This window comes from Notolepis coatsorum (assembly GCF_963971535.1).
Source record: "Notolepis coatsorum genome assembly, chromosome: 14".
Lineage (NCBI taxonomy): Eukaryota > Metazoa > Chordata > Actinopteri > Aulopiformes > Paralepididae > Notolepis > Notolepis coatsorum.
In genome coordinates, this window is record NC_140178.1 from 48,755,314 (window position 1) to 48,778,831 (window position 23,518).

At 47.2% G+C, this 23,518-nt stretch overlaps 2 protein-coding genes across 2 annotated transcripts in view; one reads left to right on the forward strand and one right to left on the reverse strand.

Annotated features, from left to right (window-relative positions):
* Positions 1–13,933, reverse strand: part of top3a (DNA topoisomerase III alpha) — a 147,931-nt gene extending 133,998 nt beyond the window's left edge. The window contains exons 1-4 of the mRNA XM_084329100.1: positions 13,711–13,933; positions 6,148–6,207; positions 4,054–4,127; positions 437–512 (exon numbers count right to left, since the gene is read on the reverse strand). Of these exons, the coding sequence (XP_084185226.1) occupies positions 437–512; positions 4,054–4,127; positions 6,148–6,207; positions 13,711–13,812 (312 nt within the window). The 5' untranslated portion in view covers positions 13,813–13,933. The remainder of the gene's footprint in view (positions 1–436; positions 513–4,053; positions 4,128–6,147; positions 6,208–13,710) is intronic.
* Positions 13,934–14,723: 790 nt separating this feature from the next.
* Positions 14,724–23,180, forward strand: smcr8a (Smith-Magenis syndrome chromosome region, candidate 8a; the record flags this gene model as incomplete). Its single annotated transcript, XM_084328893.1, has 3 exons — positions 14,724–15,603; positions 18,229–20,019; positions 22,709–23,180. Exons 1-3 carry the CDS (start codon positions 14,999–15,001, stop codon positions 23,178–23,180), a joined length of 2,868 nt encoding a protein of 955 aa, XP_084185019.1. The 5' UTR covers positions 14,724–14,998.
* Positions 23,181–23,518: the final 338 nt, after the last annotated feature.

Here is a 23,518-nt window from a genome sequence, read left to right on the forward strand (position 1 = left end):
TGGAGAAGGAGGGAGTGGAGGAAGGGAAGAGAGGAGGAGAAGGGAAGATGGAGAAGGGGGGAGACAGGAGGAGGAGGAGGTGTGTTGCTAAGAAGCAGTGTTTGCTAATATGAACAGCTGAAAGGAAATCAATCAGTCTGCTCTAGAAAGCTGCTTGTTTATGTTGTTTCTTTTGTCAATAACCGTCTATATTGCACACTGACAGGGTCTGCTTATGGAGATATGACATGTGCTGCTGGCCAAGAACCTAATCCTGTCAGACCTTTCTCTGTACCCTACTCTGTCCTTCTCAGCCGTCCTATTTAAAAAAAAAATATATATATATATAATAAATACATACTTATGGGACCGTACTTCCAAGTCCTCTTGAAAAACAAACAAACAATGTGTTATTCTGGGTCCAAGACGACTGATACAGTAGTCAGCGAGCGCTTACCTTGATTTGCACCATGTTGTCAGGACAATACTTCTCCACCACAGCATCAAACAGCAGCACAGGATTGCAGCTATGCCTGGGGACAGAGACCACATACAGGCTTAAACACAAACGCACAAAACAAGCTACCGTTTGTGCTGGTATCTGTGCTCAAGGCCACAAAGCAGGAAGAAAATCAGAATACTTATGGATCATATTATTATTATTAATAATTATTACCTATTACCTCTTAAGATAAGATAAGATGCTCCTTTATTGATCCCCTTGGGGAAATGCAAGTGCCATAGCAGCCATTAGAGAGCTAACATGCTTCTAGGTCTCAAAAATGCAGCAAATCAAGATATTCTCAGATAACGATATTGCATTTCAGCCTGGTATTGGTGCATTCCTAGTATTGGCAGGGTAATAGGAAGAGAGTAAATATAGGCAATAAAGAAACTGAATATGAATATAAAATATGAATAAGAGTAAACAGTAGACAAAGGTGCAGATGAGGGTCTGTAAACCCTATTGGTCATATACACATGCAGGGTTTAGTGGTTAAGAGTCAGACATTTCTAATAGTTCTCAAGGTCTGCCGCTTTAAGTTCTCCAGCTTCTGGCAGCGGTCCATGCCCCTGGTTGTGGAGCCTGATGGCCGCTGGCATGAAGGACTGGCCGAGGCGGTTGTGGAGCCTGATGGCCGCTGGCATGAAGGACTGGCCGAGGCGGTTGTGGAGCCTGATGGCCGCTGGCATGAAGGACTGGTCGAGGCGGTTGTGGAGCCTGATGGCCGCTGGCATGAAGGACTGGTCGAGGCGGGGAAGGACGACGGGATGGGTCAAGTGCAGAGACTCAATCTCATCGGCGACCCAACTAATTGCATGTAGAATATGTGAGGGCTGTGGCTGGGTGGCGCAGCGGACAAGGCGCTCGTCACCAACGCAAAAGACACTGGTATCGAATCCAGCTGTCAGCGTTGCTTCCGGCTTGGCCGGCCGTCATACTGGCAGAGTCAGCGGGAGGGAAGCCGGTGGGTGGGTCTGGGTCGTTGTGGACAGCGACTCCTACAGTTCGGTCGGGGCACCTGCACAGCGAGGGAAGGATCTAAGGCGTCGGTTACACACAGGGTGTTTTCGTTTCGTTTTCAAGATGAGTTTCACTTTCCAGAGCGCTACGTAGTGGCAGCCGAGTTAGACATTTGTTTTGCGATCTGAGCACTTTCGTTTTGTCAGAACGAGCCGTGGTCAGACCGCAACGGATCGCGTCTCGAATTCAGCACTGAGCATGCGCGGGAGGTAGTTACCTTGGATGTGCCAATAGACTTCCTGCAAAAAAATCAACATGCCACCATCTTTAAATGCCTCCGTGAGCTATTTAGCCAATGTAGCACTTATTTTTCAGCAAAGAAAGTGCAATAACGTTACACTCTCTCAGTGAGAGTCCACGCTGCCAGGTGAAAAGAAGTGGTGGGCTGGGTACACATGTGTCGGAGGAAGCATGCGATAGTCTCCGCCCTCCCAGACCGACGGTAGGGGGTAGAGTGCGCAACGACCAGGAAGGGGATTGGGAATTGGCATAACGACTAACATTGGGAGGGGAGAAAAACGGAAAAAAAAGGAGGAAAAAGATAATAATAAAAAATTTGAGGGCTAAGATGGCAAAGAGCATCTCAATTATTAGTAAGGTGAGACATGTACTCAATCCAAACTCATTGCACACTCTGTACTGTGCAATGATCTTGCCTTACCTGCATTACTGCACAGAGGTATGGGGTAACACATACAAAACAACCATAAATACATTGACTATCCTACAGCAATAAGAGTAATAAACAACGCAGGATATCGGGATCACACACACACTGTTTTTTTCTACAATCACACATTTTGAAGTTCATTGATATGGTAAACTTTAAAACACTGCAAGTTATGTACAAAGCAAGAAATAATCAATTACCGGTAAATGTAAGAAGCAAATTTCTGGATAAACCTCAGAGGACCATTGAACTTCAAAAAACCTGTGATGAAAACCAACCTGAAAATAATGTGTATCTCCTCTTACGGAGCCACCCTGTGGAATGGGCTCGCTAATATTGTGAAAACATAAATCAATTCAAATCTAGACTTGTTAGGTACAGAAGGGAAGAAGAGCTTTAATTGCATATTAATAAAAAGAAATACGTATGATACTGTATTGTACGTTATATCATATTACATTATATAATCATATTATAATTCATTTGTATATTATATTGAACTATATTTGCAGTATATACTATTATATTATGGTACTATATTATATTGTATATATCATGTACTATATATATAATATCACATTATATATGTGCTGTATACACTATTATGTACTATATACTATTATATATACTGCAGGGATACTATACTGTAATGTGTACTATATGTCTGTACTGTAATGTGTACTATATGTATGTACTATGTATGTATGTAAATGAAAAAAAATATATACAATTTTAACTCCGTCATTGTGCTATATTTACTACATCTAAACTATAGTATACAAAAGCCACATCTTTTCTTTTCTTTTCTTAAAGTGGCTTTTATATTCCTCATTCCTTTAAAGTGACTTTTCCATCAGTTATTATTAGGGCTGTCAGTTTATCGCGTTAATTAGATTAATTAATTACACAGCAAATTATCGCGTTATGAAAATTAACTCAAAATTAATTACAAAAAAAAGTTTTTTTTTTTTTTTTTTTTTTTTTTTAAATAATATTTTTTTTGTATCTCATTCATTCCATAAGAATGTAGAATACACATTTACAGATTTTTTTTAATATGGTCCATTTGCATGTTCTTGGTATCTGATTCTAGGGACATCTATGAATCTCAGGGAATGTATTCCCAGTGTCAGAAATACTGTGGGCTAGATCCACAAAGAATGGATTGCACAGTGCAAGTTGCACCCTTACTTAATTCATTATGAATTGAAAATGGGGGACCCTGATGTAAACAAGACGAAAGTCTTTCTCTGATCTGCATCCCCTTACGGCCCAGTATTGAGCCGTACTGTATTGTACCCATTCTGCAATCTGTTAATAACATTTTCATTCAATCACTCAATCTGCGCTGTGATTGATTGAATGAAAATTTTATTTTGAGTAAATTGTAATGAACCAAATGAGAATATCAATATTTTTTTTGTTATCTTTGACTGTGAATAACACCATGCTCAAATTGACCAGACCTGAAAAATCTAAGCAAATTAATAGATGGAAGATGATTAAACAGAAGGTTTTGTAGATACAGTACTGAATTCTGCCATCCGGACACATGCAATTTGAAATATGATTATAGAATATAGAATATCAGGCATAAAATAGTTATGCGATTAAAATGCGATTAATTAGATTAATTAATTACAAATCCTGTAATTAATTAGATTAATTTTTTTAATCGCCTGACAGCACTAGTTATTATTAACTAGCTGGAGTTGTGAGTATATCCAGTATGAAGAACAGCATGGATTGACATATAGCCCTTTTACCTCCAGTAAAAGTTGACTTGAGGTAAAGGTGGTAGTAGAGGAGCCCTAGCTCATTGTGTGGGAGAGGAGCACGTTTGTCATTTTGTGCAGCTAAAGGTTTATTTCCTGCTTACCATTTCTGGAAAGGTGCTTTAAACTCCAAGCCCAGCAGATGTCCAGATACTGATGTCATAGACACCGCCACATTCTGTATGGAAGAAGGAAAATAAAACCAGTTGTATAAGTGCACCGACTTATTCTCACACACACACACACACACACACACACACACGCACACGCTGTTTGAAGGGCAAGGGCGAAAAGAAAAAAGGGCACCTACTGCACAAAATGGGACCCCCTCAGCGAGCAAAAAGCTATGATGCGTCATGTATGATGAAATAGTCCTCATCCTTTATTAAGATTAACATGTAGTCTAGGGCGGCAATCCAGATTATTAAAAGTATAACCACACTTCTATGATAAAAACACACAGGGAACAATACACATTTAAAATGTTTATTTCACAAACACCTCCAAAGAAAATATTTAGGTTATTTTCATGCTATATGTTAAACTATAAGATACACTTGTTTCAAGACAATTATATGAAGGAATATGATTTTAAGACCATTTAATCGATTACTGAAAAGTGTTCTCATTTGAAAATAACTCTGCATGTCCATTAACTCTTTGACTGCCACGCTGTTTTTCCATCTGTACTCCCTGGCGCAAGCGTTTTTTGACAATTTTCACGATGTTTGCAGACCCATCGTATATTCTATATTATAGCTATGGAGCCAATAGTATGGCTCATTTGAAAGGAAATATGTATACTCCAACAGGGAAAAAAAGTTTAGTTCTGCTGTACATACCTCCATTCCTGTGCTATCCCATGCTAAAAATCACCCCGTTTCAAAATAATCCAGTTCCGTTTCCTGGAATGCGAGATATGACGTGTTTTGTGCGCATATGCGCATTTCATGCGGGTTGCTTGCCTGCCACCTATATTTTTATTTCCAGGTCAAAGGTAACATGACCATAGTAGAATGATTCTCAAACCATGGGGGGGGGGGGGTCCGTACAAAGGCATGTTTTATGATGGGGTTCGGTAAAATAGATGTTACCTTTGTCAGCAGGTCCACCAAACCCCTATCCACTCTTGCTCCGTATTGAAAATACTAGAATCCAACATAGTCTGGTGAAAACGCACCTTATGCTATGGATGGATAGTCACGTTTGTCCTCTTCATAATAATCTCCAATAGTTTGCTTGTCTAGGCGAACACCATTGCCGAACGTTAGTTGGCCCTAGTCTGGAGTGCTCTCAACTCTAGTGTCGGCGACTATGATTTACCAAAAGTGCTGAGTCCAATGTAGTCTGGTGAAAACGCACCTTATCATCCATAAGTGTGATAGTTTTGTCCTCTTCATAATAATCTCCAATAGTTCGCTCGCCATTGCTTAGACAGTCCGCAGGTTACTGTTAGCCAGCAGTGAGTGAGCAATCCCCTTCCCCACAGTAACCTAACATCAAAATGTTAGCTAGATAGCCCATGGGTCCCTTGCAAAAACTCTGAAAATATTTGCTAATAATGGCCATATAATGTGTTTTGAAAATAAGCAGGGTTTACCTATTTGGCAACACCCCTAGATTGTCATCATCATGGCAGTGATGGCACCCACTTTGGGAAAGCCTGCCCTAGTAAGCTAATTTTCTTAAATTTTCTTGCTATGTTTTCCCATGTGAAGGGCAGCCAATAGGGCACGTCCTCTCATTTTCGCCACTCAAACGGGCACTTTAGTGCAATGTTTGCAATGTTTGTTTGGGGGCACATGGTCAAGTTTAGACCATTGAAAGGGCACAAATGGGCACATCCTCTCGTTTTTGCCACTCGAAAGGGCACTTTAGCGTGACGTTTTTCAACAATAGGGCACATCCTCTCATTTTCTCCACTCAAAAGGGCACTTTTGCGTGATGATTTTCAACTGTGGGGGCACATGTTCAAGTTTAACCATTGGAGGGGCATCAATAGGGCACGTCTCATTTTCTCCACTCAAAAATGCACTTTAGCGCAATGTTTTTTAGCCCCCCGAGTCCGCCAGTGAGTGCACACTGACACACACATACATCCACACACACACACTCACACACCCCCCACCCCCCACACACAACCATGCGTGAACATATGTACACAATAACACACACAATAAATGTTCAATCTCACTTACCTGTCCAAAGAGATGGTATTCATATTCGTAGATTTTATTAAACTTTGACATCCCTTCTCTCTGACAAAAGGAAAACAACAGAGTAAACACTATGGCAATTATAAGCAACAAGATGGATCTGTCTGAAACAAAGACAAATGTACAAACAACACATTGAATAGCAAGAAGAAGACGACAGTGACATCATCACTGACATATACATACCCAATACTATCTGCAGTCATAAGTACTGTATGAGCAGGGGCGGCGGGTGTATAAGGCTGGGGCAGGCTGTGCCTTCCCAGACCAGTCGACACATTATTTTTATTTATTTAAAAAAAAAAAAAAAAAAAAAAAAAAGGGGGGGGGGTTTTAGCCTTTATTTTTTCCCCCTGTGTACCTGTGTGTGTGTGGGGGGGCTGGGGTCCGTCAATGGATAGGTGTGGTGACACTTAACATTCCAGACGGCCTGAATACACTGAAGACTGGCAGGAGCCCCCACCCACCCCCACCCACCCCCACTTCAAAACATGGTTAAAAAAGAACTTGTCAACAACATCCCTGCAGAACTCTAACACCATATGCTTGCCTGTACCTAATATGTAGAATTATTGTTTGTTTGTACATTGTCTGTACATGTCTGATGTAAATATTTAGCATTTATATATAAATAATATTGGGCATACTGCAGAATTAGGCAGCCTGTCTGTGTGTGTGTGTGGGGGGGGGGGGGGGGTGTCAATGGGTAGGTGTGGTAATAATAATAATAATGGATTGGATTTATATAGCGCTCTTCGTGACACCCCAGAGACCCCAGAGCGCTTACAGAGTCCATTATTCGTTCACTTCATACACAGTCATACCGGTGGTGGTAAACTACAATTGCAGCCAGAGCTGCCCTGAGGCAGACTCACGGAAGCGTGGCGAATAATCATCGCCTACGGCCCCTCCGACCACCACCAACATTCATTCACATGCATACACATTCATACGAGGCAAGTAGGTTAAGTGTCTTGCCCAAGGACACAACAGCAGTGGGATGGACATGGGCTTGAGCGGGATTCAGTGGTGACACAGTTGACATTCCAGACCGCATCCAGTACTGTCTGTACCAATCACATCGCACGCACCCGTTTGTATAAACATTATACAAACATTATAAACATAATTTAGCTGCTGCTGATGCATAATGAATGAATGGTGAGTTGTTTAAAATGACAACATACATGTGTTAATTATTTGATTTGATTGATCCGAGAGACCGAGAGAGATTGCTCCAGAGCATCTCAGAGCATTACATTTTCAACTCGACCTATTAACGTGAACTGCGAACCACAAGGCACCAGCGCCAGCGGCCGCCACTGTTGAAATGTATATAATATATATGCGCAGGCTGCTGGCTAGTGTGTGTCTTGTGCTGCAGCCGGCTCGCTGGCCGAGGTGTCAACGACGAAGGTGTCAATCTGTGGCAGCGTTTAACATTCCAGGTATACAGGCAGTAACCAATCACGCATAGGCTCAGGTTAAATAATGTGGCCAATCACATCATTCACATGATCATCCTGAATCTGATCCCGCAGGCAGAGTAAAGCAAACATCTGTGTTCTGAATTTCAGCCCGCCGATCGCTTTGTAGAGAAGCGAGGAGGCTTAACGTTGGGTTATGACTATAACCAAGTTCTGTTAGTTAGGGGCGATGCTTGGCATCGCTACTGCACTATCTCGCGTACGTGCACGCGTACTGAATAAACCACAAATGTACCTCTAATACCAGTATTAGTCTGACCACACCCCTCATCAGCTTACCTTCATAAGCAGGTGTGTGGTCACCTGCTCTCCTCCTTCCCAAGCTTTCACCACAAGGTGAGGACAAGGGCTGCAGCGGCGTCCGATGCCAAGCATCGCCCCTAACTAACAGAACTTGGTTATAGTCATAACCCAACGTTCTGTATCGTTAGTGGCTTAGCTTGGCATCGCTACTGCACAAGGGAGGCCAAGCGGAGCCACTTGGCTGACAAATACACCCCGCTGACAGCCCCCCAAAACCATCAGAACAGGGAGGGCCGAGCCCCCCCGACCCCCCCTAATGGAGGGTAGCCCCCCTATTAGGGACGTCACGGGAGGGCGACGGACCCGACCGTGCGAAGAGGCACTCAAGCAACTCAACGCACAGGGTGAGCAGACCGTGGCTTGACCCCACGACTACACACACGCACAACCCGCATGCCACCCGGGAACGAACGGAGGAACAACCTCGTTACTGCCCCCAGAATCACGGGGTCAAGGGCAAACCCAACCCCGTGGCAAGGCCGTAGCAGCGGAGCACGAAGGAAGACCCAGACCCACCAAAAGGACTGGACTCCCTGGAATGGGGGCCCGGAGAAGTCCATGATGCCAGCATCAAGACCCCACCAGGTGGGCACGTAGTGCCCCGCCCCCCACATCGCCAGCGTATTCGGACAAAGGCCCCTCAGTTACTGCACCTGGTATTCCCAGGCGGAACCAACCAGGCCAGAACCTGCCCAGCTTCCGAGATCGGACGAGACCGGGCGTGTTCAGGTCGGTATGGCCGTAAGCCGAGCGGGCCCCGTCCCCCCAATAGTACACCGCCTGGCACACTGACCCTGCAGAATAGGCAGTCAGCATGGCCGTAAGCACACAAAAAAGGTTAACCAACGGAAGCAGGCAGCGCACCGGGGAAAAACCAGGCAACAGGCTGTTAACCCTAGCCTGGAGACTGCGGACGAGACAGGCGCCAGAGGGGACAGCTGAACACAGCCGCCCCGGCGGAAGGAGCGTAAGCTGGCGGTGTTGCATGACCAAGCCTCCATTTAACAACCCCCACCCAGAGGGGTCGAGGCAGAGAAGGCTGACACGATTGGCAGACGTCATGAACGTGCAGGGGCACCCTCAACCGGTGAACCCGGGAGTTGACACTGCTCCAACACACCAGGGAATCAACCACCTCGGTGTTACCCAATGCGGTGGTCGTTCCTATAACCCCTCAAGAAAAAACTCCAAAACACACCTGCGGGTATACACCGGCTATACCGCAGTACAAGTGTTTCAGTTTCCAAAAAGGGTTAACCCAGGCCTACGGGTCGCAAACATCACTTCGGACCGGGCCTGGCGGTACGGGAAGCACAGGGTCACCAGAGGAGGTCAAAAAACCACCCCCACAGGCCCCTCTTCGCCATGCGTGAGAGAGGAGCGAAAAATAATGGAGAACCAGCCCCTAAGCACACCGTACCTGGTATTCCCCGGCGGTCTCCCAACCAAGTACTAACCAGGACCAACCTGTGTAGCGGCCGAGATCCGACGAGATCGAGCGCGTACAGAATGGCATGGCTGTAAGCCATGACGACAGTGCTGAGTAAAAACATACCCAACCAGGGTCTCCATAGCGCTTAACCCTGTGACACCCAGACCGACCTGGCATTTTTCCCCCTGAAAAAAGCCCAAGTCCCTCAGGGTACCAGAACAGCAGATCTGCATCCCCGGCGGACAACGGGTTCAACTGATCTGGACCAGCGTGACCAGAACCAGTCCCGTGCCCTAACCACGCCGACATGCCTACTCCAGGAGAAGGGCAGATATGCGTGTTGATCTTAACATGAAAAGAAGGCGCCACCCAGACGTCGGGACGAACCGCGCCTGGTGGCCCACCCCAAGGGCGTGAGACCCCACTACATATGTTCAGATCCATCCCGTCATCATCCCCCAGACATGAACGAGAATCCGTCGACAACCCACCCAGGTCATGGGATGTGGTCGCCGGAAGAGGAAAAACCCCCATCTCAGTTGCTTTATAAAAACGCTGTTTCAACCACAAGCAACTAAGGCGTGCCAGTCAATCGCCTGTTTACAGCGAGCTAGCACTATACGTGCGTCGGGACACACCCCCATCAATGAACAGGCTATTTAGACCTGTCATTGAATCCCCAAGGCGCCCAGGGGAACGACAAGAGGGGTGTGACACTCCCTAACTCCAACACTTCTGGAATAGAAAGAAGGAAGCATCAACAGTATGTATCCCAGTCTACACAGCCGGGGTAAAAAATGTTCACATTTTTACATCCCACCACCCTCCCATAGGAAAGAGACGGGGATCCCCAGAGAGACTTCCCACGCGAGCTGTACAGATTGAAAAGAATATATTGCACCTTGAGCCATGTAAAAAACTGGTTTTAGGGCCTCCGGGGAAGAGGCACCGAACCCATACACACTCAATAAACGAATTGAATCGAATATACATACAATAGAAAAGGACCCTTCTAGAGGGTCCACTCACTTTGACAATCTGAGGAGGAAGGCTCTGTACTCTGATGGAGGCTTCCTCACATGGAAGAAGGAGTCCGAACTCACAGAAGGCCTGAGTAGGCGCTTGGTGAGGAGGAGCCCTGACCACCCCCCCTGAAAACAGATCCATCACATGGACCTGAACAGCACACGGAAGTCCTACCAACAGAGACGCGCACGGTGACGTACTCTATGGCGGGGGAATTCCTGCGGTGCACACGCCCAATATACCAGGCCGTGGGACCAGGAACTCCCTCCCCCCCCCCCCCCCCCCCCCGTAACGTGCCGAACCGCCACGTGACGGGAACCTTGAAGGACAGGGGGTGTACCCCTGACCGACAGAACAATGGGGAGAGGAAAGGTTACCAGTTCACCCCTTTACGACCCCACACCCATGATACGACGTAACGACAAAAAGAGAATATGACACAGTCATAGTCAGCTCTATGAAGCGTTTCACAGCTCCACACAGCGCACGAGCTAACCTGCTATCTGATTTTTACTAAGGAAAAACACAGAATAGAGAGGGCTCTAAGAACCCCGGTCCAACATACACATGTGCTTCTGTGGCCAGTACAACCCAGTTGTAGGTCACATGACACACACAACCCATCATCACCTACAAAAAATGGCAAAAACACTCAACAGAGGAACGCCGTTTTTTTCACAATGAGAGAATACATCATTCTTGATTAGTATCGACCACAGGCCTTGCTAAGCACACATGACAGCAACCAAACCAATTTCCCTTTAGGAAATAAGTTTCTCCAGCAGATTTAGCACAACCTCAGCAATCAAGCTGAGAGTTACATCGTATCCCTACCACACAAAAGACACAATTAATGCACAACATGTCTGATAGGAGGTGATAAAGTCCCCAGGGAACCGGGGGGGGAAAACACAATCCTCCTATTTTACCCTCAATACGGCCAGTTAAAACAGGAAAACCTGTTAATGTGTGAACTCACTGTTCATTGTCATTACAGTCTGAGAAAGAACATTCTTTTACTCACTCGTCACCAAGCATAGCTTCATAGGTTAGTTGCCTTAGTAGTGAGTACACGGTACACATAAACACCATGATGTTTCTCACACAACAACCAGATCAATACATCACGATCTGCACGGAGAAGCTAACTGTCAGTGACAAAAACAGCTCACACACAACCCGCAACGTATCTCAAATGCATTGCAACAACACACGTTTTGGGAAAAAACACCGTTATTCACAATACATTTAGCAAGGTAAAACCAGAAGACGTGTTATGAGGTCTGGCCAACCCCGTACCTGCCCGGAACGCAGATCAGCGAAGTGCAGTCACAAGCCACCGTAGAACACAGCCGTCCCGTGTTGTTCGATCCGGGCAGCGTCGCCGCTCCACCAGTCGCTACAGTCCTCTTTGTTGACGCAATCCCCGTCTAGGCTCAGGCAGGGTCGACGAACATCCCCTGTCAAGGATGACGTCGTGGTCAAGAGTGTAAAACATGTTAAAATCAAAGCACGTTCAACAGAATAGCATCAAGCTAACGGCTGCTCCAACCGTTCGGGTGCTATTGCTTCCGCTCGCGAGACGCCGATCTACGACGCACGCGATCAGGAGCGAGCTCCCGGCGGCGCGCGAGAAGCCAAGCTACCCCGCGCCAGGCCACCGACCGGCTAACCGTAAGCTATGAACATGTAAACAATGACATAACACTCACCCAGACAGGCCGCCGTTCTGAACCCTCCTCACTTTTTAAGAGAAAAGAGAAAACAAGACGTCAACACCGCTTCACAACGGTGACTTTACCACGTCCGGCGGAATCAGCACAGTACCAACTGGCCTGTATAGCTGACTTTGAACATGAATCTGCCGCTATCGCACATTACATGCACATATCCCCTCGTGAAGGAATACTCTCATTTGGATATGAAAGATGGGGTCTTAACACGGTGACAGAGAGAATCCACTCGTCCAGAACACACAGGGATCACCAGTGTCAATGGTCGCGGCCCACTAGTTAAAACTATAATGGTCGCCAGACCAAGGCCTTCTGTCGCCTAGACGGCTAAACAAAGGACCCTAGCCTGGGGCCGGTTTCCATAAACTTTGTCAAGTAGCCCCCATAGCACTAACAGACAAGTGGAGCCCGCCAGCAAACACTACTCACCCAACCTGGAACGCACCGCTCCTCACAACAGCGGCATGTCCGACAGTTCAGCTGTGGCCTGACAGGTTTCACCCCAACAAACACAGCAAGGAACTGCAGTTGAGAAGCATGCAGCGGCGTGCTCCCAATACGAAAACCGGTGGAGGGTTTGTAGAATGATCATCATCTTCTAGACACTCCAGTACGAAGACAATATCGCCGTATTTTCTCGAAAATAGTGAGAGAGAAAATAAAGATATGATGTCAACGTATCCTTGTTTCCCAAGCTGTTCCTAATCCAATTTCTTCCATCATGGTGTCAAGTGTGGGGATCTACCGAGGCACCTCTTCCTTGTGGTGAAAGCGAGAAGGAGGAGAGCAGGTGACCACACACCTGCTTATGAAGGTAAGCTGATGAGGGGTGTGGTCAGACTAATACTGGTATTAGAGGTACATTTGTGGTTTATTCAGTACGCGTGCACGTACGCGAGATAGTGCAGTAGCGATGCCAAGCTAAGCCACTAACGATACAGAACTAGCGATCACCTGAGCGGCTGTATGTTGTTTTATCTTGGCAAACAAGGGCTTGCTCTAAGAGGACATGATGAGAGTCCGAGTTCATCAAATCGTGAAAACTTTTTAGAGCTACTGTATGTACATTGTTTTCAAAGCATGATGAGATCTAAATTACGAAAAACGTTCACTTCATTGCAACTTGTGATTCAATTCTCACCAAGACGAAACGTCGCATTTATCTGCATTAAGGTAAGACAATGGTTCATATATTATTGGATGCCTTCATTTGAACACTTAATTTGCACTATATATAAATGAGTGGGGCTCGCTGTAGTATAGCCTAGTAGTGTGTGTGTATATGAAATCAGAACCTGGACAGTTTGCGTGAAACCAAAAATAAAAGGTCAAATTTTTCTCGCGCTACACGCGAGGGGGCGGTCACAATACAGCCTACCTAGACCATAAGCCCATCCGCCGCCTATGTGTATGAGTAAATCCAGAGCCACCTACTACAATAATACGTTTCTAGTAATCTCGGTTCTTTATCATTCATAACAACCATATTGCATATTAACATACTGTCGATCTGGACTTCAGTGTGTGTGTGTGTGGTGTGTGTGTGTGGTGACCCTCCACTCACTCTCCTGGCCCCACCGTTGGACATGATCTCAGAGATCCCCTTGGCAGCATCATTCTTCTCGGCCACGCAGAGAACTCGCTTGATCTGAGTCCTGCGGATCATGTTGTCTGCTGACTGCAGCGGTACCACGTCCCGTCCCGTCTGTCCACCACAGTAACCAGTCCACTGGAGCCCCCTGAGCCGCTGTAGTCCCGTTCGGAGCAGAGCTGTCCCGAGGGTGAGCACTAGCATGTCTCGCTGCCGACCCCCCGCAGCGGCAGCGCGTCCTACACGCAGCCCCGCTCAGTGTCAGTGTTCCATGCTACTAGCAGACATAGCCAAGACAGTTAGCGTGATGAGCGGAAAGATGTCTGATTGAATAGGATTTTGTGAACTTGTCTCACAAACAAAGAGCGAAAGCTAGGCCATTAATTTGGGTAAAGACACTTCTGCACATTTGTTATGGTAATGTTAGGGTAGTTGAAAATGATAAAACCGAGAGCTAACCGAGTTAGCCAGGCTGCTGCATGAAAGTCGGTGTTTACAAAATTCCCATTTCCGCGCCCGACTGTCAAATACTGTCGTAAAATGATTGTCGTAAAACGTCGAACACGTCTTATCGATTGTCTTGTACAGATACATTATTAGTATTTTATAATTGCGAAATTATTAATGACTGTTATTTCTTTAATGTTTCATAACATTTTGGGGCGACCACGTAATAACTTGTGGACACCGGTGCAAAAAAAACTGAAGATGGGGTGGTCACGTGACACGACTACAACCAGCTGGGTAAACATGGCGTCTTTCTCACAATGAACATTTTTACATGTAGCGTTTCTGTTTGCCCATGTATGTGCCTCTGCCGCGATAGTGCATTGGATTTAATCGCAAAACACCGTATGGCAACTGTGCTTGGAAAGGAGGATATATATTCTTCACCGATGCCGCTCCAGATTCGGCCACATTCCGTCTCGCTCTCTGCTTGCACGATTCGCTAACTGCCTGGAGCAAATCCAAGCAAACTCCAGCATCCTGTGATTGTCGCAAGCTTATGCCCTTATTTACAGAGTGAGTGACCGACTGACATTTCTGGTTCAGGTGCTGTATATGCCCACTGCTAAACGTCATTAGTGTTGTTGGACTTAGCCTACTAGTCAGTGTATTGACCAGTGTGGCACCAGTTAGTATGAATAATGTGACAGTACATTGGGTGTCTCTCCTCTGCTTTGATCTGATCATGTCTAGATGTTGACAGCTCATCTGATGGACGGTGCCGTGTGTCTCCCATGTGTATAACAACAGCACTATGATAGGCTCACCAGACGTGGTGGCGTTCAGTAAAGAGGATGAGTATGGGGATGATTCCCACCCGGACCCCTGGGCTCTCCCAGAGGAGTTCTCCGTCCCTCTCTACCCCCACAGTAACTCCAACCCGTGGGCCAAGACCTCTTACGCCAAATTCACCAAAGACTTCATCCTCATCTCTGAGTTCTCGGAGCAGGTGGGCCCTCAGCCGCTCCTCACCATCCCGGATGACTCTAAAGTCTGCGGCACCTTCGACCTCAACTACTTCTCCCTCCGCATCATGTCGGTGGACTACCAGGCCTCGTTCGTGGGCCACCCCCCGGGCAGCGGCTACCCGCGGCTCAGCTTCGTGGAGGACTCGAGAGTGGTGCTGGGCGACTCGAAGGAGGGGGCTTTCGCCTACGTCCACCACCTGACCCTGTACGACCTGGAGGCTCGGGGCTTCGTGCGGCCCTTCTGCATGGCGTACGTCTCGGCGGACGAGAGGAAAATCATGCTGCAGTTCAGGGAGCTGTCGCTCCGGTTCTCCCGAGCCTCAGAGTGCCTGAAGACGGGGAACCGACGGGCGTTCGCCAGGGAACTGCAGAGGAAGTTACGGGATCTAGAGTAAGGGCCGTTGTCAATCCCCAAACTATTATAAATGTAGAGTCTCTAGTGTAGACCTTTTCAAACTTGACAAAATACATATTCTAAATGGGCCCAATGCCTCGTCTCCACTAGCCAGAGTTTAGCCGTGTTGTGGCCTGTTTGGCACACAGTGAGCGTCTCCACTAGCCAGAGTTTAGCCGTGTTGTGGCCTGTGAGCGTCTCCACTAGCCAGAGTTTAGCCGTGTTGTGGCCTGTTTGGCACACAGTGAGCGTCTCCACTAGCCAGAGTTTAGTCGTGTTGTGGCCTGTTTGGCACACAGTGAGCATGAGTTTAGTCGTGTTGTGGCCTGTTTGGCACACAGTGAGCATGAGTTTAGTCGTGTTGTGGCCTGTTTGGCACACAGTGAGCATGAGTTTAGCCGTGTTGTAATGTGGCCTGTTTGGCACACAGTGAGCGTCTCCATTAGCCAGAGTTTAGCCGTGTTGTGGCCTGTTTGGCACACAGTGAGCATGAGTTTAGTCGTGTTGTGGCCTGTTTGGCACACAGTGAGCATGAGTTTAGCCGTGTTGTGGCCTGTTTGGCACACAGTGAGCGTCTCCATTAGCCAGAGTTTAGCCGTGTTGTGGCCTGTTTGGCACACAGTGAGCGTCTCCATTAGCCAGAGTTTAGTCGTGTTGTGGCCTGTTTGGCACACAGTGAGCATGAGTTTAGCCGTGTTGTAATGTGGCCTGTTTGGCACACAGTGAGCGTCTCCATTAGCCAGAGTTTAGTCGTGTTGTGGCCTGTTTGGCACACAGTGAGCATGAGTTTAGTCGTGTTGTGGCCTGTTTGGCACACAGTGAGCATGAGTTTAGCCGTGTTGTGGCCTGTTTGGCACACAGTGAGCGTCTCCATTAGCCAGAGTTTAGCCGTGTTGTGGCCTGTTTGGCACACAGTGAGCGTCTCCATTAGCCAGAGTTTAGCCGTGTTGTGGCCTGTTTGGCACACAGTGATTGTCTCCATTAGCCAGAGTTTAGCCGTGTTGTGGCCTGTTTGGCACACAGTGATCGTCTCCATTAGCCAGAGTTTAGCCGTGTTGTGGCCTGTTTGGCACACAGTGAGCGTCTCCATTAACCAGAGTTTAGCAGTGTTGTGGCCTGTTTGGCACACAGTGAGGGTCTCCATTGTCTTTAGAACCTAGACAAACCTGGCTGGATCTGGACTGAGATGGCTTATGGCTACCTTTCACAATCTGGCCAGACCTGGCCAAAGCCGGCTGGGACTGTTGTATCATCATGGTTTAGCTTGTGTAGCACAGTTGGTGGTGTGCATTTTGAATGGTTGCCTAGCAACTGGATTACAAGAAATGCAATGGAGACACAAACCCAACCATACCATGATTGATTGATTGATTGATTGAAAACTTTATTAACAGATTGCAGAATGGGTACAGTACAGCTCAATACATACAATTGTTAAGGGGATGCAGACCAGAGAAAGACTTTCGTCTTGTTTACATCAGGGTCCCCCATTTTCAATTCATCATAACATATATGACATACACGACATACAGATAGACAGTACTGCTACATCTATACATTTATGAAATACCAGATTTGCAAATACAGTACTGTTTGTGATACAAAAAGAGTCTAGAAAAGAGGGTATACATTTGACGTAGAAACTGTACATTGGAGGATTACCATACCATGCTAGACCATGGCTATCCCTTGCCAGGCTGAACATAGCTAATGGAGACACAAACCCAACCATACCATACCATGGCTAGCCATGCTGAACATAGCTAATGGAGACAAGGCACAAGTGTATTTCCTGTTGCAGTCTTTACTAATTGTTATAGTTGACAGGAAATAAAGGCCCAACATCTATTCCCTAGCAACCCAATTCCATTGAGTATTCAATCAGTATTTCTCCAACTCCGGTCTAGGGGACTGATGCTGGATGGTCGTTGACCTTATTAGCTGACATAGATATCGCCTATTTTCCTGTATGAAGTATAGTCTTAGCAAACTCAAATAAAAGCCGGTAGCAATATCATTGTTGTCTTAGCCCCCAAGATAAAAACACGGTGTGCTGGTCCCTGGGAATGAACACTTTGATAAGCTGTGCTCTGGTTCTGTTCTCTTAAGGCACTCTAATTACTCTGCTGCTCTAATTCACACTAGGGCTAGGAATTTAATTCATACAATTTATTCGAGTAATAGGATTTGTCGACTAATTGATTAGTTGATTTAATTGACAAATCTGTAAAATGTTAGTTATCCACATGTGATAATTGAGACCGAGCACTTGAAATCTAATTCATACCAGATACGTGCTTGTAATACTTTCATGAAATAACTCATTCAGCAAGCATGGAGTAAAGCATAAAAACCAACTATGAGGGCGCAGCCCTACACACTGCACTAGTATGCGTTACTGTGATAAAGACATACTTGTCAAAACAGTTATTTTGTCAATACAATTAATCACTTTTTGCACCAAGGCTACGAGTGTACGGCGATAACCTGTCCCTCCACTCTAACCTGTCCCTCCACTCTAACCTGTCCCTCCACTCTAACCTGTCCCTCCACTCTAACCTGTCCCAGTGTCCCTCCACTCTAATCCGTCACTCCACTCTAACCCGCTGTCTTCCCTGTCAGGTACACCCGCTCCGTACTACAGAAGGAGGAGGGGCTCCAGAGAGAAGCGGCGCCGCCGGGCATCTACTCTGCACACGTGGTGGAGAAGGCCAACGAGCTGGCGAACGTGGAGAAGAGCATCTACGAGCACAGAGACCTGCTGAAGCAGATCAGCTGCTTCCCCTGCCGGCCGCGCCGCGACCCCCACGCCGTCACCTGCCAGACGTGCATGTCGGAGTGTGTGAGCGAGTGTGAAGCGCTGTTGGAAAAATATGCTCCGCCTCCCAACCCCATGAAACCCAATCACACCGCCCTGGGAGATGGGGAGGAGGGGGGTGGTAAACGCAGGCCGTCCTACACTCCCCAGCTGATAAAAGCGAAGTCCGCCAAGTGCTTCGACAAGCGTCTGAAGACGCTCTCTGAGCTCTGCGACGAGACGTTCTATGAGGCCACGGTGGAGCTGCTGCGGGAGACTGAGAGGAGCTTCCGCGGGGATTTGTGTTACCTGAACACCCGCCGGCTGGACAGGGCGCTGCGCAGGAAGCAGCAGGTCACCAACTTCCTGTTTGAGGAAGACCTGGGGGATGCTGAGGAGGAGGAGGAGGAGGGAGGAACACAGAGACCATTCTGCGCTGTGAACCATGCTGTAGACAACAACACACTCAAACACCCACCCCCTATAGTGCTGTGTCCAGAACCTCTAGAGCTGGAGCCTCTGGATCCTTTGGATCCCACCTCAGAGACCAGCCATACCCAGGAGAGTGAGCTGGGACCTGGGGAGAGCTGCCTGGAGTCCTCCCCCTCAGACCAGACCCTAGAGACACAGGAGAGCTCAGAGGAGACCAAAGGCAGCTTTAGCAGTGACCGGAGTGTGGAGGGAGAGCAGAGTATCAAATCAGAACAACCTGACCCCACCCCTGACCCAGACTTGACCCCTGACCCTGATTTTACCCCTGACCTTACCCCTGACCCCGATCTTACCCCTGACCCTGATCTTAACCATGACCCTGACCATAGCACTGACCCAGAGAGGGAGAGCACCAGTGAAGAGGTGGAGACTACAGCTGGGGAAGAGGAGGTTGAAAACGGCGACGACCAGACTCCTGTGTCCCTGGCTGAGGGTCTGAAGGAGATGGAGGCTAGCAGGGAGGATGAGTGTGAAGCGGAAGGGGAGAGCGAGGGTGCGAGCGAGACGGAGACTGAGTCGTTAGTTCAGATAGACACAGCCTGCTGTATGTCCCAGGAGGGCTTTCTCTACGACTCTCCAGCCCTGGATACGGTGGCCGATCTCGGGCACGGCTCCCCCCTCCAACCCCCTCACTCGCTGGTAGTAAACCAGGAGCCTCAGGCCTCGCTGCCCCTCCAGGGGGAGTACACCGTGGGTTCTCCCCGCTCAGAGAGCCCCACCGCCGGGCTGGAGCTGCCCGTGAGCTCCCGGGGGGACGTTTTCTCCCGGTGCTCTGCGGAGGATGGGTTGGACTGCACCATGAGCGCCTCCACGGGCTCCGACCGGGCCGCCTCGCCGCTGGGATATGGAGGCGCGGTGACCCTGCGCCAGAGGAAGAAGGCGGGCCAGGGAGCGCTGAGGTTCGTACGGCAATACCCCTTCGCCATGCAGGCCCTGTGGTGTCTGCTGAGCGGCAGGACACTGGTGGTGCTTGGGGTGGACGAGGGGAGGGTCCGTCGGCTGGTCTCAGCCCTGGCCCTCTTCGTTCCCTGGCCCGGGAGGTGTGGAGAGAGGGTCCAGCCCTGGCTGTCCTGCCCCTTCACTCTCATGGACCTGCAGAGGTGGAAACTCATCGGGCTACAGAGGTACGGAGGAGTCACACACCCTGATCCAGAGCCACTTCAAAGTAAACGCACAACAGCGGAATAATCCAACATTTGTGAAAGAATTATACCATAAATTATAAGGCGGAGAAATCCTTGAAAATTATAATATATTAATATATTGTAATAATATTTTAATATTATTGTGTTTTTAAATTAAAGAACCAGTTCAATGATGTTAATTCAGTCAGACAAATCGTATTGTCTTGTTAATGAGTGTAAGGAGTGTAATCTTTTCAGCTTCAGATCAGTATAATTTGATTCGTTATGTTTTAGTGCACCCTCTCTGAGCACAGCCAACTCTCAGTATGTTGAGGGGGCGTGGCCGTGGCCTTCTGTTCATTGAAAGGAGATGTCAAGTTACTATTCATAGTATTCTCATGAGGTTTCTTTATTGCCATACAATATGGTGCAGTGCAGTTACTGTTAATTTGCCACAGTTGTCATTTAATGACGACCACCTGCTATTTGATTACAATCACCTGTGACCAAGATGCCCCTGATTGAATAATATGAAACATAATACATGAAGCTTTCAAATGTAAACACATTTGTGGGACCAGTGTGATCGCTGCTATGGGTGATATAATAACCATTTGCCATGGCCTGAAGTGAGCTATTGCTTTTATAAAACCGTTACCAAGTAGGCTATGGTAATATGAAAGTAAGACGCACTTCAATTTAAATGTTTATGTTATTATTAGTACATTTCTATTAGTAAATAATGTTCAAAATAAAATCTCTCCTGGCTGCCTGCACTGCAAGGCGGTTGCTATGCAACATACAACTAATATAACATACATACATAACAACTAGCTGATATTATTTATTTTTTTATTTCTTTTATCCACTTTTTCTCCCTTTTCTATTTTTCTCCCATCCCAATTCCATCGTGCCAATTCTTCCCTCCCCTGTCTTGAACGTTGCTCGCATATGCCCCCCACTGGCCGGTTGTAGGGAGGATAGAAGCCTTGCATCACGTGTCCCCTCCGATACACGAGGAGGCAGCCTGTCACATCTTTTCACCTGCCAGCGCGGACTCTCATTGGCGAGGTGTAACGTGTGGGAGGCTCACACTACCCCGCCATTTCCTGTCTCTGCTGTGCAGGCGTCCCCAACCGACCTGTAGGAGTCGCTGTCCACAACGTCCAGATTACCACCCATCGACTTCCACCCGCTTATTCTGCCAATTGAATTAGTATGACGACTGGCCCAAGCCGGAGGCAACGCCGACAGCCGGAGTCGAACCCGGTGTCTCTTGCGTTGGTGACGAGCGCAATGTCCGCTGCGCCACCCAGCCGCCCTCCATTGGTATTCTTTTTTTCATAGTCGGGCAGATATGCCAACTATTTACCAAGGCCAAACGCTGTTTTAACTTACGACCTAGGACCATTATAATAGTTTTAATATTTTTCAGGCGAGAATTTAATCATTTAAATTCCAAATATGTAGTCAGTTCATCCAAATAACGACTGTTTGGAAATTTGCTGCATATATGGGCATACGTGCGTGCCATGACGCGAGGGATTCCCTGATCTGGATCCACCCCAGTCTCCCCGTAGACCAGACCGTCTCATTTAACTAGGCTAATGGTTTTTTCCTCAGATGCGGAGTGATACTGATTAAACCATGATTTTGTGAAAAGGAATTAGAATCATAGATATGGATATATGCTCAATATACCACGGCTATGAACCAATCATATTGCTTGATTTGAGCTACCCGTTTTATAAAGTGGTATAATGAAGGTAGTTATGAGTACAGTGTAAGAGATTATGCAATCTCTTCAGGGAAGCAGATTGGATATATGAAATGGTTTGATTCTGTTGTTAATATCTAGGGGCATAGATATCAAAAGGCTTTCATCATCATTTTCACAACAACAATAGTTCTAAAATGTTGGGCAAATTTACATCAACATACCTTCTATAAATAAATGCACTGGGATCGAAAAATACGATTGTCATTGTACTGAATATTTTACATAAAAGCTATGCAGAGCTGTATTCTGATTGTTGCCTAGAGCTGTCTGATAATCATATATGTCATAATCATATATTTAAACTTTGTTCTATAAAGGGTTGCCAGCTACAGTACATCACCAGCATTTTTGGAGGCCGTTAGTTCATCCACTTAGCATAATCCAGAGGCCAGTTTTCCATCATGGCATTGTTTATATCTGGACCTCAGTTTGATCAGAAAATAAATGAAAACTAATACAAAAATAAAGCTAACAAACAAAGATTATGAAATTGAAAGGAGTTGGGAGCCACTTCATCATCATTTATTTATTCGTACATGGAATTACCACAGTCCAACAGCTTTCCAATTCACGTCGCATGGCAATTTATTACTCATCGGATCCAAATAGCTATGAGTCAATGACCTGATGACTGATAGAACATCCATATCTTTTTAACCCCATTCAACTCCCTCTTCATCTGTATTCCAGTCACGACTCATTTTACCATTCAATGGAATAAAAGACAGCCTGGTCCTCGCACAGAACTCCCCGCTATTCACTGCTACGTCACATATATCGCCATGCTACACAGATCCGGTCTAGACACAAGTTTTGTGTTAACTCATTGGTGTGAAACGGAGCTGTTTGGGGACACGGGGCACATTTGAGGAACATCTGATCATCCCTGTCCTCCCTGTCCTCCCACAGAGTGGCGTCTCCCGTGGGCTCCAGCATGCTCTGCTCCCTGTCTCGCTACAGCCGCTACATCTCCATCCTGGACGCGGACCAGAAGACCCTGCGCTGCCCGCCTTACCGCGGCCAGCTCCTCGCCAACGTGGCCGACCACCGCACCTTCATCCGCCGGGGCTCCACCTACTTCCTGCACGTACAGAGCACTCTCAGCAGCCTGGCCGCCAAGGCCTACCTGCTCACCTTCACTCACCACCTGCACCTGCCCGTCAGCCCCAGGGAGGGGCCGGAGGCCGTGCAGGCCAGGCGCCACGGCTTCCTGCAGGAGCAGCTGGGGCTGGGGGAGGAGGACAGCAACATACTGCTCTACCTCAGCCAGCTGATCACTCAGCTGTACCTGCAGCCCGCCACCACAGGGGGTGCCAACGCGGCGGCAGCGCCGCCCACTTTCACTTTCAACTACACCACCAGCGTTTTATACAAGATCTGACAGTATGCTGAGGTGATGATGACTGGAGAAGAATGCATTGTTGTTGTTGACGTTGTTCTTGTTGTTTGTGGTTGTGGGTCCGGTTTTCCCAAGAGATTCTTCGCGCCAAGGTCGTCCTGGTCCAACATGGAAGGATGTTGATCTTGATACCAAGAATATCTTAGTTTCAGGACAAATCCCAGCTCTGGTTATTGTTCTATCAGTGTAATCTCTCTCTCGCTCTCTCTGCCCCTCTCTGCCTTTCTCTTGTCTCACTTTCCTTTCTTCTCTACCATTAGGGAAGAAGAGACAGGGTGAGAAATGAATGTAAATGAGTATTTTACGTGTGTTTATAATAT